Here is an 18958-nt window from a genome sequence, read left to right as displayed (position 1 = left end):
TATAGGCCTAATGTAAAAATAGTAAAGTACCTCAAAATGGTACTTTAGCACAGCAATTGAGTAAATGTACTCTGTTAATATCCACCACTGCTTTAACACCAATGTTATATTGACGAATTTATCCCAGTGCTACAACTAAGTTACTTACAGCTATCTGAGACACTGTACTTGAATAGCCACGTGTAAAACTGAGTTAATACAAATTGTATAAAAAGCGTAAGTGGTTTTTTTGTGGGCACGTAGTTTCATGTTGGGTTTTCAGTGAAGGGGAGGAGGGGGAAAGGCTGTGTGACACTCAGCGCATTCGCTCTGTTGGACTACCGCACGTTACAGCGACCACACAGCATCAACTTCAAAACATATCGAAAACGGAGGAGGGAGGGTACTGTCGGGAATATAAACGGTTTACACGCTACTTCACCAGACAAGGGATTAAAGCAGTCCATCAGGTAAGATTAAAACAGCTAAGTATCTCGCTAAAAGATACCAAAAACAGCTCCGTATTTGTGGCTGCTAGCTAGCTAACGGTAGCTAACTAACTAACGTCAGTTAACCGACTGCAGCGGCTAGCTCGGCTCGGAGCGGATTGTTTCCTCTTCCCTGACACAGCTGGGGAGGATCAGGCGAAGTTGAGCATGGGAGGGAACATTTTCTCCTAAAGTTTAACAATTGTATGTGTTTCAGAAGTGTGGTTGTTTATGTTTTGGGGTAAGATGTACACGTCAGTCACAGTTTAGTTGGTTCAACGGTACCTGAAACTTAAAAGTTAGCGCATAAGTTATACGCTTAATAAACGGTTTTATAACAATAGAAGACTAACGTATTTTTTAACTTTGATTTACAAGTGTATGATCGGCCTATAAAGTGACTCATCTGGTAGCTACATTGGCAACATTGTTAAAGCTTATGTTACTAAATGTCCGCTCAACTTGGCTACGTTCACGTTAACGCACCCCACAAAATGCTTGCACAAGTTTTAGCTAAAGCTAGTTAACAAAGCACTTCAAAGTTCGCTTGCATCTGTGTCACTGATAGGCGAACAATGGTGATTTTAAACACTTGGTTGCAAATAAATGCTAAAGGCTTTTTCTTGTACTGTCTTAACACAATATACAGAGGAGATTTCTGTTGACATTAGCTTAGTTTTTTGCCTTTAGTTTTTTAGTAACCTACGTCGTGAATATGTCTTCTTATTCACATGATGCTGCTTATGTCCTGCCCTTTTCGTGTTAAAAAAGCACCGTGGTTTGTGGCCATTTATTTAGAAAAGGCAATCATCTTCATTTTACAAGAGACCCAAAGGACTTTATAGTTTAGTAACTTCTTCTGTGTCAGTGACATGCGCTCAATGGTGACACACGATTTCGTAATCACTTTAAAGACTTCTGGAATGGGCAAACAACTCTGTATATGGATTGTTAACTACTCAGTATGTCATTTGCTGTTAGTAATGGACACTTAGGATATGACCCTATTGACTCATTGATTGCGCAATTTCATGCTTGTTTCTTTACGTCACATGATCCCCAGCCCCTATTCTTTATGTTTCATGTATACCCTGAGAAGAACAAAAGGTTCTACATTGCCTCCCCCTCTGAACTGTCAGATTGATTGAGTCAACACTTGAAGAGTGAGTGGAGCAGTACAGAAGGACTATTCTTTTACTTACTACTAGAAGATTGACCAATAGTTTAACCTGTTGACTGCTGGGATGTCAGGATGATTCACTCTGTACACCTAGTTCCCTTTTTTCTTTTTCAATTCACACTTCTGTGTCAGGAGAAAGTTAAACACTGCCCATGAAATATTTGATAGCTTTTATGAACATACTTTTGCACATTTAAAATCAAGCAGTATTAAGTTAGCTGTATGTGTGTCAAACCACTTTACACTTCTGACATCTGTATTATATACCTGTCTCTGTTACTAAATTGTTGGCAGTGAATTAAGGTTTCCCTCTGCACATAACCACTGGCAGTTATTGTGACATTGAGATTAGTCGTAAGACTCTCTGATGTGATATTTGATGTCACTTTTGTTATCTTTTTGCATTAGGTTTCAATGGAACAATTGATTTTTTTCCTTTTGTTTGACTAAGCTTTATGTTACAGGAGCTTTCAACGTTTACTCCCTTCATTGTTGTGTAACTTGTTGCTCCAGGTGTGTTGTTGGTTTTCTAACCACATGGGGAATTCCTTATCTCCATGGTTGTCGCTGCTAAGTTTGCAACCTACTGCAAGTCATGCTGATTGCTAGCTATTCCCGGTGGGGTCGTTTTAGCAGAGGTGAACACTATACTATGGAAAACAAGCATAATCAACCAGAAATCTGCCGAAAATAAGTGGGAGGAAGGAGGAGAATGATGATGTGTTTTTCCTCACTAGTCTGTCCCAGCAGTGTTTGACTCGAGGGAACAGCCATAGAGACATGTACCAGCTGCAACCGCGATGAATAGCCCAGGCTCAGGATGGGTTGCCATGACAAGGACGCTGGCACGCGTTGTTATGCAGACACATCTTTTATCAGGCCATGTTTGCACATTATTTCATTGCCTGGTCTTGCTTGGTAAGTTCCTGTGAGAAAGACTCGGTTCTGTAGACAGGATTCAAATAACGTTTTACTTTGATGTTTTATTTTTAAGACTCACATCAGTTTTTGTAAAACATATGTTCCTAATATCCTAGCCTCGTAAACATTATTACAGCCCTTTGCTCTCTGCTGACTACATTTGTCCTGGTCAGTTCTATAACCAGATGAACTACTCCTGTTATTTAGCTTGCACTCAGATCCTCAATATATACAAATGTAGCCACAACATGGATGATCAATCACAATTGCAAAGGAAAAAGCCTGTCAGATGCTACTGGCTTTAATAGTCTTATCTATACACACACATTAGAATTAGAATTGGGAGGGATGAAACCCTCTTTTAATGGTCACACATGCAGAGCACACACAGTGACATTTGGTCTCTGCATTTAACCCATCCTAGTACTAGGAGCAGTGGTTAGCTAGTGTACAACGCCCGGGACATGTCAACATGTTTACAGTATAGGTTTGTGCGTAAGTGACTTTATAAAAAAGAAATGTGTCAACTTATTTTATTGAATCCTGTTGTCATATTTTCTTATTATATAGTGGTACCATCTGGATTTAGCGCCATACAGCATGCAATTTAAACTAGCTAAACCAGAAATGGACTCAAAACTTCTCCTTTCCAACCCCTCATAATGAATGTAAGGTCATGTTTCATGTCTGAGTTGAAGAAGACTGTGGCCAGTTTGCTGGAATTACCTCATAACCACTACACAATCAATTTCTAATGCGGAAGCTATTATCTCATCACCACGAATCATTGTTCTTAGTAGGCTTGCCCAATTTTCAGTCGATGTTGGGCATAATGTGACACAACATTGACTGTTGCCATTGAAAAGGTCCGGTGAGGACAAGGTTGAATCTGCGGGGGGAGGGGGTTATATCATTGTTTTCACTCCAGACTTTGTACCACAGTTCTGCTCTGACGCAAACATGTTACCAAACATGATTCTGTAGGCATCTTCTGGAGTGTTTCATACAGTGTTCGAATTACCCATTTGCTTTCGGGGGAGCCCTGTTTATTTATTTATTAGGCAATTATATAGGCAGACCTGAAAGATGTATATGTTTCCTGCATTAGATCAATATTGATTGCCAATAGGCCTACCTTAGGACATCTTTTTTTCTCATCTCCGAAATCTCGATCGCTTTTTCGTGTGCCTGGCTCTTATGGTGCTCATAAATCTTTTTCCGCAGGTTATTCTGTTGATCACAGCTGACTTTTCCCTGAATCCATTCTTGTGAAAGGTGCACAAAGGTGGATTTGTTTGCGAGCGGCAGGGAGATCAATATACTTTTTGCCTCTGCAAATCTCACATCCAATTTTTTTTTTTTTTAATTTTTTTTTTTTTATAAAAAGCCATGGATACCTTTCATTCCACTCACTCCATATGTTCTGTGTCCAGTTAAAAGGCAGGTCATGGGCATCGTCAGGTTCGCTAGTGCAGGTGGTGCCGGCAGCTGTGGCCGTTGTTGAAGCCTCCTCAGGCTCCGCATCGGCAGGCCTCTCCCTCGGTGTGGAGCTGTCAAACTCGACCCTAACGCCGCTTACAGCCGGCCAACTAAAAGTTATTCCGTTCACGTTGTCATTTTTAGACTCCTCACTACAAAGTTTGAATCCCGTGCATTTTTAACATCAAAATAGCGGAATTTATACCTTTTTCCCCTTTTTTTTTTAAATTATTGGTCAAGAAATAAATGCTAAACACTTTTTCTTTTTCTCTTTCACACAATAAACAGACAATCATTTTGTTGAATTAACTCGTTTTTCCTCCTCATTTTATTAGTAAGTTGTGCATATCTCTGAGTAATGTTTTTCGATAAAAGAGAGAACTGCTATACTGTGCATTTTGGGCATTTATCTCAAATAGTTTAAAAACTGTTTGGCACCGCCTTTGTTTGGTCATGAATTGAGCGGGCACACTATAAATAACACAAATAATGTTTGTTTGCTCATGGCCACTTATGCAACTGTTTGTTTTGCTTTGCAATCTTCCTCCTTTTTAGAAGAGGGAGACCCAATGGACTGTCACCTTTTAATGAAAGCTCTTTTTGTTTTATATTGTTTGATATGTACAACTGTTTGAGGTATCCTGTTATCTTTTTTTTTTTACCATAATATGATTTAAAAAAAACATGGATAACAGGTCTTCCTACAGTTGTTTTATTATGTATCCCTAAAAGAAAGCTTAAAGTGACGAGTAGTGAGGAGCTTGTAGGATTTGATGGGCCCTCCCCTCAACAGTAGTAGGGGTTTAGCAGATCTGAGAGGAAGGTCTCACATTTAAGACTGGAAAGCAGTTGCTGGTCCTCCATAGGCTGGCATATATAGAACTGAGAACATACTCAGACAGATGTAAACTTGTATCTTGTAATGCTGTGCCTTCGTATGTGCTTCTACGGGATCAAGAGGGTAAGGCCCTAACCAACCAGACAGGAGAGTGAAGTGCAGCGATTTAGCAAGCCTTTCTATCTTCTATTTATTGGATTTCTTAGTTTAAAAAAAGTATTTCTTGCAGCACAAGTGTTAAGCGTTTCTATATTTTCTGTCGGTATATAAGGCTCTTTGTTGCTTACCATGGGCTGACTTTGCCTTTTAGAATCAATAGCTAATTGGCCTTCATTATAGTTGTTCCCCCTTTTTCTTTAAAAAGCAGTGTCACATGCAGAGAGAGAGAGTATTTATATTAAAATGTATGCACACAGTCACACTAAGGCACAATCCTTCGCCTAGCTTCCTGTCGTATTCTCCACTGCCTTGCACTGATATTGTCTACATTTCAGCCTTCTTTTTCATTAAAATAACTTTTATAATTGCCAGGTTCTGTCATCCGTTAGTCTTCTAGTGATGTTTTAGATTTTTGCCTCACTGTGGGTATAAGGTTACGGATAGTTATAACTTTGATATTGATATTGTGATATTTGATACTGGCTCAGATAATTACCCGCTTAGAGAATAACCCACAGCAGGTCATCAATGAGTGTTGCTGCACAAATAGTTCTGGTCCAGGAAACAGGCTGCCCTAGAGTTGGACAGGAGTACAAATAAAATAGACTTCCGTGTTAATGCCAATATAATGTTTGTATGAATGCCTGGTAAGGTACACCTTTTCTGTGGTTACCCTTATTGTGACTTTGTTGGTTGCTCATTTATCTTCCTCTGTAGCAGATATTGCAGCCAATGGGCTGTGCATGAGAGCTATGCTATCCCTTTAGCATTTGAAAAGCAAAGCATAAGCTATTATTCCCCAGATGATGATCTAAATATAACTCCCTTACTCTAAACCCCCCATCCGTTTTTATTTTCTTGTTAGCTCGTCATTCTAACCCCCATGCCAGCCTACTTTCCCCTTTTTGTGCTCACTCGTGTGTGTGCAAGCATCCATGTGGACATATCATATATATGCAATATTCATGCCCCATGGGCAAAAATAAAATGTACCATTTGTCGCCTGTTATGTGCCATCACTCTTTAAAGCACACATTGCACAGTGAAGGGAAAAAACAAAATGAAGAGGAGAGCGAGGGTGCTGGGAACAAGGTCAGAAGGTATAGCTTTTTGGTGTGCTCGAGCATGTGACGTCACGCCAAACCTGCCTCTTTTTAAAAATCTAAAGAAAGAAAGGATATACGAGCAGGAGAGACAATGAAGTCAAAAGAACATAGTGTAACCAGACTGCTGGCTGCTCTCCCTCTCCCCCTGCAGCTCCACGCTGGCTTTGTCCTCTCTCTGTGGTTCACTCCTCAGCCCTTGAGCTTACACCGAGAGATTCCTCTAAATCTAGTCGCTGAATCTCTGTTTTTATAATCTAAGTCAGTCGGCTTTGTTAAAGCACGTTCCTGCTGCCAAATTCTCTCACAGCCAGCTCAAGCTCCAAAGCATAATTTCTCCCCTTTGTAAAAACATGTGTATCTTATGATGGGAATTTACAGTGATTCAATATATATGTAGGTTTCCTCGCTATGAAATGTTCTCAGACAGAAGGGTGTCTCCCTGACCATCGTCAGCCAATTATCATATGGATGTTAGGGTTGTAATTAACACACTGTGCTTCCCCTTCTGTCTGCCCCCCCACCCAACTTGGGAGTAATGTGAATGACATTGCTTTTCTGTGCAATGGGGTCAGATCCTCGTACTATCTACTAGTGCAGGACCTCTGTCCTTTCCAGCTGGAAATATGATTGATTCTGTTCAATGCTATAACTCTTTATTAAATAACACGACTGGTTTAAGCTTGTATATTTGTTATTTAGTGTGGAATTTCCACCACAGATCTCATCATTACACATGAATGTGACTGGAGTATGGGAGAGTAGGAAGGGTTTCCTTAAGCATGATGCTTAGTCATGTAATGGCTCAAACTTGCACATCGCTTGATCTTATCAGCAACGTTTTGCTCTTGAAAACACGAGATGTTTAATCATTTATATTCATCTAGCAAGCCTGACAGACCCTGGACCAGTAAGTAGTCTTCATTATGTAAGGATCATTGTTTTCCAGGTCACTTTTTATTATGTTCTGGATGGAATCCCCAAGTGGTTGAGTTCAATTTCCCCACTGTGGGATTAAGTCTTTATGGCAGGACTTTATAAACCATATCCATAATCTATGTGGTTATTATAAGGGCTAAGCAAAGTGAGAGGGGTCAATCTCCCATCTGCTCACTGTTCCACAAGCAGATGAAAATCATCTGCAGCGATAAGCAGAGGCTTTCCTTTGTGATCCACATATCCCCTCAGAGAAGAACCTTTATTATCTTTGCACTGAAAGTCCTCGCAGTCAGCTGTCAAAGCAACATACAGGAACAGCACTGAAGTTCAGAAAGCGTGAGTTTGAAAGATGTCAGTAGTTCATCTTTCCTGTTGATCAAGTAGGCCGTATCATTCAGATTTCACAACTAAAAGGAACCTGGTTTGTTTGTAGATCAACCGTTTCCTGTCGGTTATGAAAAAACCTTACATCGAAGATCTTGCCTTTTTAAAATAAGATGTCGACACGGAGTACAGTCTCGGAAAAAACATGTTATCCATCAAATTATTAAAAATTAAAAAAGATAATTGAATCACTATTGTGTTGAAAACAAAATGCAACATGACAAGGGTATCAGATTGCTTCAGTCATGTTTTCTGTTCTTCATCTTAGCTGTACCTTTTTTTTTAAATAATTTTCACTTGTCTGTTTCCATGAACTTGCTGTGCAATGTGTTTTTATAGTGTGAATGACAGACTACTCGACACACATGTATTGTTTTTCTGTGTTATTTTAAAAGATTCTCCAGAGACGATATGATGTTAACAAAAGATGCATTGGGAGACATTGCAGTTCTAAATGGTTTTACACTTCTCATTGTGTTCAACAGATTTGAACAATTGTTGACTTTTGGTTATAAAATCTATGAGTGTCTGTGAGAGGTTGGAAGCTACTGTAGTACTAGTAAGTAACTATATCTGTATCACTCTGTCTCTTCCAGTCTTGTAGCATTGAGTGGGATTAGGATTAGTGGTCTGAGGCTGGCTTCTTTAACAAGCACTAATTAATGTGTGAGTAAGGATGTGTAGGACACTGCAGCAGACGGCACCAGAGCAGAGGAAAAGGCTTATGCAAGCTCCACGAACACCACATTGCAGCAGCCTGCAGCAAAAAGGGGGCCGCGAGTTTATTGGCTCTTGAACTGGAACGTTTCATCCACACAGCGGAGCGCGGCTTCCCGTCAGCCATCCGCTGTGGGCAGCAGGCCTCTCTTTGGGGAGGCATCTGCACTGGAGCCCATGCTGGGCCTGATTAACCAAGGCTTTCCAACTGTGCTGCTTAGTCTCCATGTAAACAAACACAATCCATTTGTCGGCCCAGTATTGCAAACAATCAGTCATTGTTTGTGTGGTAAACGCATTCTGCTGTACAAAATCGCTGATGTCAACAGTTTAAACCAAAAGTGGGCCAGTGAATGTAACTGTCCTTCCTTCTCTTTTGTGATTCTTCTTTCAGATCTGAGCTGGAGTGAAGGTTCAGTTGGTGTCCATACAGTGAGCAGCGTGACTGCCGGCCCAGTGGGCTGCCAGAGGAGCCTCAGAGCTGTGGATTGCATCATTATACGACAAAAGCAATTGGAATCAGAGCTCTCCCTCCCTCCTCTTCCTCTATCTCCTCTTCTTTTTCTCTAGGCCTGACTCTCCCCATACACAAACCTTCTGACTACTCCTCCCACACTGGGTATGGTCCACTCCCCCCCGACTCCCCAGCCAGTCAGGCAGTGAGTCGATGGAAGCTGTCTAATCCTCTGTAAAGTATAGGGCCTATACGACTGCATATGCTCCCTTTTGTCATGGCGACTGTTGTTGTTGTTGCAGAGGCCTCCCTCAGGAGAGCACATGAGGGAGAACAGAAGGCAGCATAAAGCCCACAAAGGGAGGAAGAGAGAGCGATAGAGAGATACTCACGCCGCTATTTATTTGACCGTAGGAGAATGAGCTCCACAGGGCAGTGGATGGCATTCATTGGGGGTGAAACTACATGATGTGGGACTGGCATTACCACCCCACGCCAATCACAAATTGGACCAACAGTCATTTTTGGAGATATTTGCCACATAGTGGGCTGCAGCAAGGGATGCAGTGAAACAGAGACAAAAAGACAAGACGATTTTTTCTTGAATTACAATATTTTTCTATTTTTCCTCCCCTTGGTGGTCTTTTTCAATTTCAGCCTACCAAAAGTGCCTTTTTGTCAACTTTGTACTCATCTTCCCCTATATTCATATTCCTAATTACCACAGATTACCGTGTGTTATTTAACATATGTGGGCCACAGCACCAACCTCCATCAAATACACAGACGACAATCATCACCTTTCCAAGTAGTGTCTCTGCTTGGGGAGAGCCTATTTAGTGACTTTTTGCACTGTCTTCTCCCAACCCTTGTTGCTTTGACGACGTCAACATGATCAGTATCCAGTCCAAATGGCGCTACCTTTTCATGTTTCTGGGCATCCAGCTGGTGGTCATGGCGCTGCTGTCCCGAGAGGGATACCAGAAGAGGGTCTCCTACTTCATCCGCATCTTCCGCAAGCCCGACACCACTGGCTTATCAGGCCGCAACCAAACAACAGTGGGCATACCTGGAGGGGATGTATATGCCAACCTCTCAACACTTTTCAAAACTCATGTCAATGAAGATCACATGCCCTTGTGCCCTAAGACGTCCCCTCTTATAGGTGAGTGCTCTCTCCTGCTTCTGTGTCATTCTGTACGGATGATACTGTGTTACTGGAGGTAAATCACTCTCTCCTTCACACGTCTCTCATTTAAACTAATAAGACACTGACAATAAAAATAATTACATAGCGCTTATCCTAACAAAGTTACAAATTGTTTCCCAGGATACGATGGCAGAAAAACAAACTGTACTGCCCATGAACTTCTTAATAGAAAAGGATGTGGGAGCAAATTAGCAATCAGGAAGCACAAGCAAGCGGATGCATCAGATGATCAGATATCCTGTCCACAGTTATCAGTCAGGGTTATTAGCTGTGACGTCCCCTTTTTTTATTTTTTATAAACGTCATGATTATCTATACTCAAGGTTCACTAACTAGCCCATCTGAGCTTTCAACTTGACATAGGGCTGCTCGATTATCGCAAAAATCATAATCTCAATTATTTGGGTCAATAATTGTAATTGCGATTTATTAAATGCAATTATTCATTGACTTTGAAAACATCCATTTATTGTACTTTAAAACAAATACAAATAATAATTTGAACTTTTTAACTGTTGAATTATACGTTCAGGGTAATCAACTGAAAAACCAATATAAATTATACATTCACATCTACATTTAAATAATATCAAAATAATGAATACCAATAAACACCCTGAAAACTCCTTGACATATAGCCAACATTTTGGTAAAACATATTCAACATATTCCACTCAGTTAAACATTAAAGGCTGGCCCACCGTCATGGTCCTGAAGTAACAAGAAACAAATGTTGAACTACAATTTAAGACCAAATAAAAATGTTTTGGCCACCATGCTGGTAGGGCTGCTCGTGTCATCTCTTAAAGATGTTTTGCTAAAAACTAAGGCTGCTCGATTATGGCAAAAATCATAATCTCGATTATTTGGGTCAATAATTGATATCACGATTATTAAAAATGATTATCCATTTACTTTGAAAACATCCATTTTATTGGAGAAAAAAATGTGAACAGTATGTTTTTAGCAGTTGATTACCCTGAAGTTCAAGTATAACTCAACTGAAAAAACTTTTTTTTTTTTTTATAATAACAACAAAAAGATAATCGTTATATTTCGATTACGTTGTTTTCGTAATCGTCGCAAGCAATAATTGCAATTAAAATACGATTGAATTGAGCAGCCCTAACTTGACACATATCATCTTTGTTCGCCTGATGGCAAACTTCACCCATACAAGACGACAATGAGTTTTTGCAACGAGTGAACAAACATCTAGTAAGATTTGATTAGTGGCAATGACTTAGTTTATATACAGGAACAATGCAAAACGGTTTACATTGTAGTTTCTTTTAAGAGTACGAAACCCTGTGGAAATACCTCTGACAGTTGCACAATACCAAATCTGACACTCCACGTTGTTTTCAGAATGTCTAGAATGCATTCTCAAGCAGGCTGGTTTTTCTACTTTCCTGGCTCCGCCCCTTTGTTCCTACATCACTGCCAGTGAGTTAAACTACATGCTGATGACCCAGCCACAAGGCTTTGACTATTTTCCTACTGCACAAATAATAGATAAAGTTCATTGAGGCTTTAAAGAACATGATCCCAGGCAGCAGGAAGTGAACTGAAGCCACCTGGAGTTTCCCTGTGACAGATATTTATGTGTAGCAACGGACCAGACAGGTCTTGTTGAAATATCTTTACTTCAGAGAGACTGCATGTTAAAGTGTTTCCTCTTGTAACAAAATCAAGTTGCTTTGTTGACAACTCCTGTGGGGGCTTTGGGATTGTTTGACCATAGATTGTACGTACATGGAGCCTTTTTTAAATTATTTAATTTGGCGTTTCAGTCATCATCATGGTACTGTATCTTCTAAATGTTGAATTCCAGGAAAATAAACCTGTTTCCTTGTTTGTGGCCTTTCAGTGAGAGAAACGGGAGGCATGTAAAGAAATAATTAACTTTTCCACTCTTTCAAATGTATTATTCTGCTTAAAGTTTAACTAACAGCCACTTCAATAAGTTCATTTACAAGCACATTAAGCTCTGTGCCAGCATAGGGATGTTCTATCCAGGAGTAAGTTCAGTTGAGCCCAGTCAATTTCAAATGCATTCAAATCATAGCCTCTCATCACCTAACCAGCTGATTTGCCTTTACTCCATTGAACATGTTTGCTACTGGTAATGACTGCAGAGCTTTGTCCTGCTCACAGGTGGGCCGATTCACGTCAAATTCCCATCAGGGCTGACTCTAGCAGAGGTGCAGAGGAAGAATCCACTGGTGATGCGCGGAGGACGCTACCGGCCGCCTGACTGTGAGGCGAGACACCGAACAGCCATCATCATTCCCCACAGAAACCGAGAACACCACCTCAAGTTCCTTCTATACTACCTGCATCCTTTTCTGCAGCGACAACAGCTCAACTACAGAATTTACATCATTCACCAGGTGAACAGCACACAGCCAACACTCATTTGGTCGAAACACTGTCACTAACACTATCATCTATCAATCATTCAATGTTTATTTATATAGCCAAATATCACAAATGTTACATTGGTCTCAGTGGACTTCACAGTTTGTACAGAATATCAGTATGACAATACGACACCCTCTGTCCTTAGACCCTCTGTCCTTAGACCCTCTGTCCTTAGACCCTCACATCGTACAAGGAAAAACTTCCAGAGAAACCCCACAGTTTAAAGGGGAACATGGGAGAAACCTCAGGGAGAGCAACAGAGGAGGGATCCCTCTCCCAGGACGGACAGACGTGCAATAGATGCCGTGTGTAAATTGAAAAGATAATACATTTACAACATAGGTAGACCAAATGTTTGGAAATGCATCTACTGGTAGTCAATTGTGTCTGCATCCACAGTTAACCTTTTAGTGGATTCTTCTACCGCTCAGGTTACAGGGTGTCCGCGGGGTCTTAAAAAGTATTAAAAGTTGACAAATCAATTTAGTGAAAATGAAGGCTATTAAAAAGTATTAAACTGCATCTTCCAAGGTATTACATTTTGTAGCTTGTTTTCAATAAGTATATAAAGAGGTTGTATTCTACAGTCTGCCTGAATGTAATCATTGCGTAGGTGTGTAGTGTGATTCTGTGGAGTTTATTTATGGCTTCCCGTTGGATTTGACGTCATCTGAACAGGACATCACACGCTCACTACTTGATAGCGCGCGAAAGTCTGTTTACAGCGGTTGTTAAACAACATCGTTCTGGGGAAATGCAAGTCTGCCTCTAAATGGTTGGAAGATAAGGAGGAAGGACAATCAATACTGTGTATAGTCAATGTGAGGTGAAGTGTGTCGCCAATGTAACCGGTTAAAAGTCCAAGTGGCGATGAGGTCTTCAAATGTATGGAAAGGGTCTTAAAAAAGGTCTTAAATTTGAATTCAGGATTCCTTCATATACCCTGAGCTAAATAAAGAGTGCCCTCTAGTGTGCTGTCCCTGCTTGTGCATGTTAGAGAACGAGGACGCTTGGATGCTTTAACCTCTTTAGCTGTTTATAACAATTGTTTCATGTGTATTTCTCAGCATTCTCTCATTCGCTATTCTCTCTTTTGTCAGATAAGAATGAATGTGTTCCACTTCTTCCTGCAATGATCAATGGTTTCCTGATTATTTGATTCTACTTTGTGGATTTATCTTCTATATCTCTAACTCCCTCGTACTCCAAGGTTGTCTGGTTCGTGCTAGATGCCTCTCTGTTAACAAACCTTCTGGAGCTGTATTGAAGTGAGATGATTGCGTCACTCTGACATGATGTGTCTGTGTTTTCTCCACAGGCTGGAACATACACTTTCAACAGGGCCAAGCTGATGAATGTGGGTTTCCGAGAAGCCATGAGGGAGGAGGACTGGGACTGCCTCTTCTTCCATGATGTGGACCTCATCCCGGAGGACGATCGCAACACGTACGTCTGCGACTCCACCCCCAAGCATGTGGCCATCGCCATGGACAAGTTCGGCTACAAGTATGTCCTTTTCTTGTGTCTAATAATCCATTGAAGGCTTCACTGTTCACCGATTACACATGTTTACACATGTTTACCTGCAATACTTAATCCTCTCCAGGCTTCCGTACAAGATGTACTTTGGAGGAGTGTCAGCTCTGACGCCACTGCACTACCTCAAGATGAACGGCTTTCCCAACAACTACTGGGGCTGGGGTGGAGAGGACGACGATATTGGACTCAGGTGAGCCTTGGCCGAAGGCTCTTCAGAATAAAGTTTATGTAGACAGTCACTCATTCTGGCATTTCCAGTTTGATTAAGAGTAGATCTAGTATTACATTGAAACAGTTATACTACCCTACTATAGGTCAAACTCTGTTATCGGTACAAGATCAATGTTTTGATTTGTGTCTCTTGAACCACGTAAGGAGATGAGTGTGATCCAGTTGCACTGTGTGATAGTGATTATGGCAAAAATCATTATCACGATTATTTTGGTCAATAATTGACATCACGATTATTAAATACGATTATTCGTTAACTTTGAAAAATGTTTCATTCATTTCATTTCAATCTTTATTTCGAACAGATTAAAAAAAAAAAAAAATAACAAATGTGAAAAAGAGAATACAGTATTGTTAAAATACAGTATTTATGCACATTCATGATACAAAAAGTCTTCATATTAATAATAATAATAATTTAAAAAAATCATATGTGTCCGAAAGGGAGTAGGAGGAAGCAAAACATCAATTTATTGAACAAATAATAAGTTGAACAGTATTTTATAACTGTTGATTACCCTGAACGTATAATTCAACTGAAAAACCAATACAAAAATAAATAAAATAAGTGATACATTTATATTTACATTTTAAATAAATAATATCAAAATAATAAATACCAATAAACAAGATCAACAAATATTTTTGGAGCGCACTTCAACAAGCTTCTAAACATATATAAATATGATAAATACAATTCAATTAGATCAAATATGTTGCAGTGCACTGTCACAACCTAGCAAAGCAAAATAATCGTTTTTTTCGATTAGGTTGTTTTCGTAATTGTGGCAGGCCAAATCGTTATTGCCAGTAAAATACGACTATATGCACAGCCCTATGTGATGGACATACCTTCTCTTCTTTTTAGAGTGTCTTTGGGGGGGATGTACATCAGTCGTCCGTCAGTGAAGGTCGGCCGTTACAAGATGATTAAACACAAGCTGGACAAAGGCAATGATGTGAACCCAAAGAGGTACAGTAAACTACTTGATGTATTTATTTTAATTTGGGACTTTAGGAGCAGATCTGATTTAGTTTGAATGCAGATTAACACAAATGATGATGTAAAAGAGACCCACTTGTTCATAAATGGAAACAGCAGAAATGACACTAATTGTTACGTCAAGTAAAATGCAAAGCTACGCAGCGTTCGGTCATCACTGCTCTGTCTATTTAAAGGTTCAACATGCTGGCCAAAACACGTCAGACCTGGAAGTCGGATGGGATGAACACAGCTGAATATGAGATGATCTCACGGGAATACATGCCGCTCTACACCAACATCACTGTTAACATCGGCACTGAGGCCGGTCTACATTCCCCTCCACCTCCACCTCCTCCAGAAAAAGCTGCAGAAAAACATCCAGAGAAAAAAGCACCTGCCGAAGTCCCAGCCAACGTCCCAGCCAAAATGACAGAAGGCGACACTAACAAAAAGCCAACGCAAAATACTTCTAATCATGTATAACGCTGCCATGACTTCAATGGGATAATCCTATTGGTCGAGCTGTAGGATGCTGTTTTTTGTCCTCTATCACCTGGAGCTGTTTTCACTTTTTTGTCAGTTTTTGGCGGCATTTCTTTGTGGACAGTGAGACACTGATTTGGGTGATTTTAAAATGGTGATTTTTTTTTTTTTTTGGGAAAATGAAAACTATTGACCAGAATTTGTCAACCCTTAGATGACGGCTCTCCACCTTGGCTCCTGTTCTATCACTGACTCTTCTTCCAATGGGAGCCACAGTGAAGGGTAAACGTTGGACTCTGTGAGTTTATATATCTACAGCGCTGTGGTCGCTGGCTAAACCTTGTGATGCCTTAGAAGCTTGTTTTGTTTCCTGTCTCTTCACTCGTACCTTACATTATTCCGAATATTGGGTTTGATAGAGCAGAAGCTGTGATTTCCAGCAGTCGCCCTCGTTGTTTTTGTCCAAATGCCAATGAGTACATGACTGAAGGAGAGTGTGTGTGTGTGAAGCTGCTACAATGAGTGATGAATGAAGGAACTTGAAAATGTTGTTTATTACTTCTACATCTATTACTGCTTCTGACTGAGCGCTGCACGTACGACCACCTGTCTGCAAATACCTGGGGTCTCGTTTAGAAAGACCTTTATCCGTTTGGTTTCTGCATCAGGTGGACTAAATCCTTCAAATGTTTTCAGATGCTGTACACATACATTACCTGTCATTTTCAGTGGAAATACTAACGAGAATGAGAGTTCATTTTACGTCTTGGTTCTGTAAACGGCTGCATTCAATTCAGCCTTTCACATTTCAGCATATGGGATATCTACATTTGATTTTCTGTCGTTTTTGTTATTGTGTGCATTCACCTTTTATCCAATAGAGCACCTCTTTGTGACGGTGATCAGTCCTCTGCCTTCAGATGAGCTTGACATCAAAATGGAGTCTGTCTTGCTTTAAAACATTTTTATTTATCATTTGATCATGTGCAGTGTACTTTACATCTCCTTATGTAGATGTTTCCCCCCAAGAGTGCTGGCTAACTCCCACAACACTTTATATGCAGTCAAATGTTCTAATGTATCTTTTGCCCACTTCCTTTCCTTAATCTATACATATCATGGAGAAATGCACTCAAAAAAGTAAAAATATATATATATATAATTTACCTCAGTTCAATTGAAGGAATATTATGATCTTGTTTGTGTTTTGAGAGAATTCTGTGACTTCTTGTTAGGATATGATTCATTAAAACTGCCACAGAATAGTGTCTAAATGGTACTCAATGAAACTATGTTTAAAATTAAGCAGATTATATCATTTCACGATTTCTTAGCAATATTGTTATAGTCTCACCACCATTTTTATTTGTATTTTCTGTTTTCCCCTTTCAAACACACAGAAACTATTTGTCCCTGTGTAATTTTCAAGTTTTCTCCATAATCTTACTCTGGAAGCCTTCACATCGAAACATCTGCCATTTCCTTTCCACTTGTGCCCGTATACTGCATGTCTGCTCCTCCTTCGCTTCCCTCCACTCTGACAGATTTGATTGTAAAGGTGCGAAAAAGAGTCCCCTCTTCCACTGAGAGTGGCTGTACTGGCAGGTGAACAGGCTGAAACCAAAGGTGTGTGTGTGTGTGTGTGTGTGTGTGTGTGTGTGTGTGTGTGTGTGTGTGTGTGTGTGTGTGTGTGTGTGTGTGTGTGTGTGTGTGTGTGTGTGTGTGTGTGTGTGTGTGTGTGTGTGTGTGTGTGTGTGTGTGTGTGTGTGTGTGTGTGTGTGTGTGTGTGTGTGTGTGTGTGTGTGTGTGTGTGTGTGTGTGTGTGTGTGTGTGTGTGTGTGTGTGTGTGTGTGTGTGTGTGTGTGTGTGTGTGTGTGTGTGTGTGTGTGTGTGTGTGTGTGTGTGTGTGTGTGTGTGTGTGTGTGTGTGTGTGTGTGTTCTCACCAACATGTATTCAAAACACTCATAATTTACGTTTTTTTTTCTTTTTTGTGAATAGATGAAGATGGTCCATGATGATTACAAGTGATTTATTTTCTGAGTGCTGTACTGAACTTATTTTTTCATCATGACATTGGGCATTTGTCCGTGTTAGGGGACGATTTGAGCTCTGAGAGTGTCCGCCTGTGATTTCCATAATTAGATGACTATATACTGTATTATCATTTTGATGTGACTTCATATTCGACTCCTATGGCCTTAGCAACACATAATAGTGGTATTTCAACTTGTGCTCACTAATACAATAGCATCTTTATATCAAGACTTAATATGCATGGCAACAAACCTATTAGCGAGGAAGTGTACCGAGCACAATGTGAAGATGATACATATCAGTGCTCCTCTAGAAGAATATGACGCATGCTGAAGTGTCTATGTTGTGAACTGGAAACGTTCTTATTGTGACTGTAAATGCAAGTTTCTGCTGTGGGGAATGCTCCTCACTGTTAAATGTAAGGATTCAAGTAGGGCATTTCTCCGAAAGATGTACAAAGGAAGCTTATATTCCCAAAGTCACAGCATACAGTCTCCTTCGTTAACTGTGCGACACTCGACCTGATGTTTTGTGTTTCTGATTTAAGCTACTTTACGTTGACTCCGTTCTGATGTAGATCAGCAGCAATAGAAAGCAGTCATCACAGGGTAGCACTGACGTAACCAAGAGCAATGTGACTTTGTGAGTTATTTCTGCTCTTTATGAATTCTGCACAGTCCAGAGTGGCCTTAAATTCATTATTAAACTGATTATTCAAAAGCAATGCTTCTGTTTTATTTTTCAATCGTTTTATTTTTTGCAACTTACGTTTATTGTGCATCTCTTTGTACACTTCCTGTAACACCGTTGCTGTCAAAGTTAGCCGTTTTTAAAAAGGATTATCACATGGTATATTAATATGTGAGGGTGATGACAACTCTATGACCTAATGGATGTATCACTTAGTGGGAAACGACAACACCTTTCCCACTAAGTTGTACATGAGGGCAGGAATGTTGTCAGGCTGGAAAGTAAACCCACTTGGTTAGATTTTTCTTTCTGTTTCTTGGCACAATATTATGAAACTCTTAAACAGGTTGTTTTATCACCCAACATGTTTCAAGTTCTCTTTAAAACTTCATAAGTATATTGAGTATCTTACACTTTGAACAGTTTCATATTTTGCATGAAAGGTTTCAGAGTATGAAGGCCCATTAATCAGTTCAAGGCAAGCACATTCAAACTTTCCAAGAATATAAGTTTAAATAACAATCACAATGGGAAATAACTTTGTTGACCTGACTTTCAATCTAGCACTATTTATACAATGTCTCAACAACTTCTGTAGCTACTTGCTTTAAGTTAAACAGGAATATAGTATGATATACAGCTCCAGATACAGACAACTGAGAAAAGAAGTCCATACCGACTGTGGCTGTCCTTATTTAGATTCTGTGAACCTCAAATCAC

The 18958-nt window shown here is 40.0% G+C and overlaps 1 protein-coding gene across 2 annotated transcripts; it reads left to right on the top strand.

Annotated features, from left to right (window-relative positions):
- Positions 1–268: 268 nt before the first annotated feature.
- Positions 269–18272, top strand: LOC307046792 (beta-1,4-galactosyltransferase 3). Of its 2 annotated transcripts, XR_013810240.1 has the most exons (8): positions 269–449; positions 8582–9806; positions 12009–12244; positions 13594–13781; positions 13882–14004; positions 14914–15018; positions 15225–17139; positions 17513–18272. XR_013810240.1 is itself a non-coding variant. In XM_079693413.1 (7 exons), the coding sequence occupies exons 2-7, from the start codon at positions 9533–9535 to the stop codon at positions 15511–15513; spliced, it is 1215 nt and encodes a 404-aa protein (XP_079549539.1). In that variant the 5' UTR covers positions 269–449; positions 8582–9532; the 3' UTR covers positions 15514–17186. The 2 variants fall into 2 exon arrangements, 1 of the variants encoding a protein (XP_079549539.1); XM_079693413.1 differs by lacking the exon at positions 17513–18272 and having other exon boundaries at positions 15225–17186.
- The last annotated feature ends 686 nt before the right edge of the window (positions 18273–18958 follow it).

The sequence above is a fragment of the Notothenia rossii genome (genome assembly GCF_949606895.1).
Source record: "Notothenia rossii genome assembly, chromosome: 7".
NCBI classification, from domain to species: Eukaryota; Metazoa; Chordata; class Actinopteri; order Perciformes; family Nototheniidae; genus Notothenia; species Notothenia rossii.
Note: the sequence above shows the minus strand (reverse complement) of the source record. Positions and strands in the feature narration are given on the sequence as shown.

What these genes read in the sequence shown, in the direction of transcription:
- LOC307046792 (XM_079693413.1), top strand. Translation starts at nt 9,533, where the DNA reads ATGATCAGTATCCAGTCCAAATGGCGCTACCTTTTCATGTTTCTGGGC. An exon ending in GAATTTACATCATTCACCAG is followed by an intron (nt 12,245 to 13,593) that starts GTGAACAGCACA and finishes TTTTCTCCACAG; the next exon opens with GCTGGAACATACACTTTCAA. An exon ending in GACGACGATATTGGACTCAG is followed by an intron (nt 14,005 to 14,913) that starts GTGAGCCTTGGC and finishes TCTTCTTTTTAG; the next exon opens with AGTGTCTTTGGGGGGGATGT.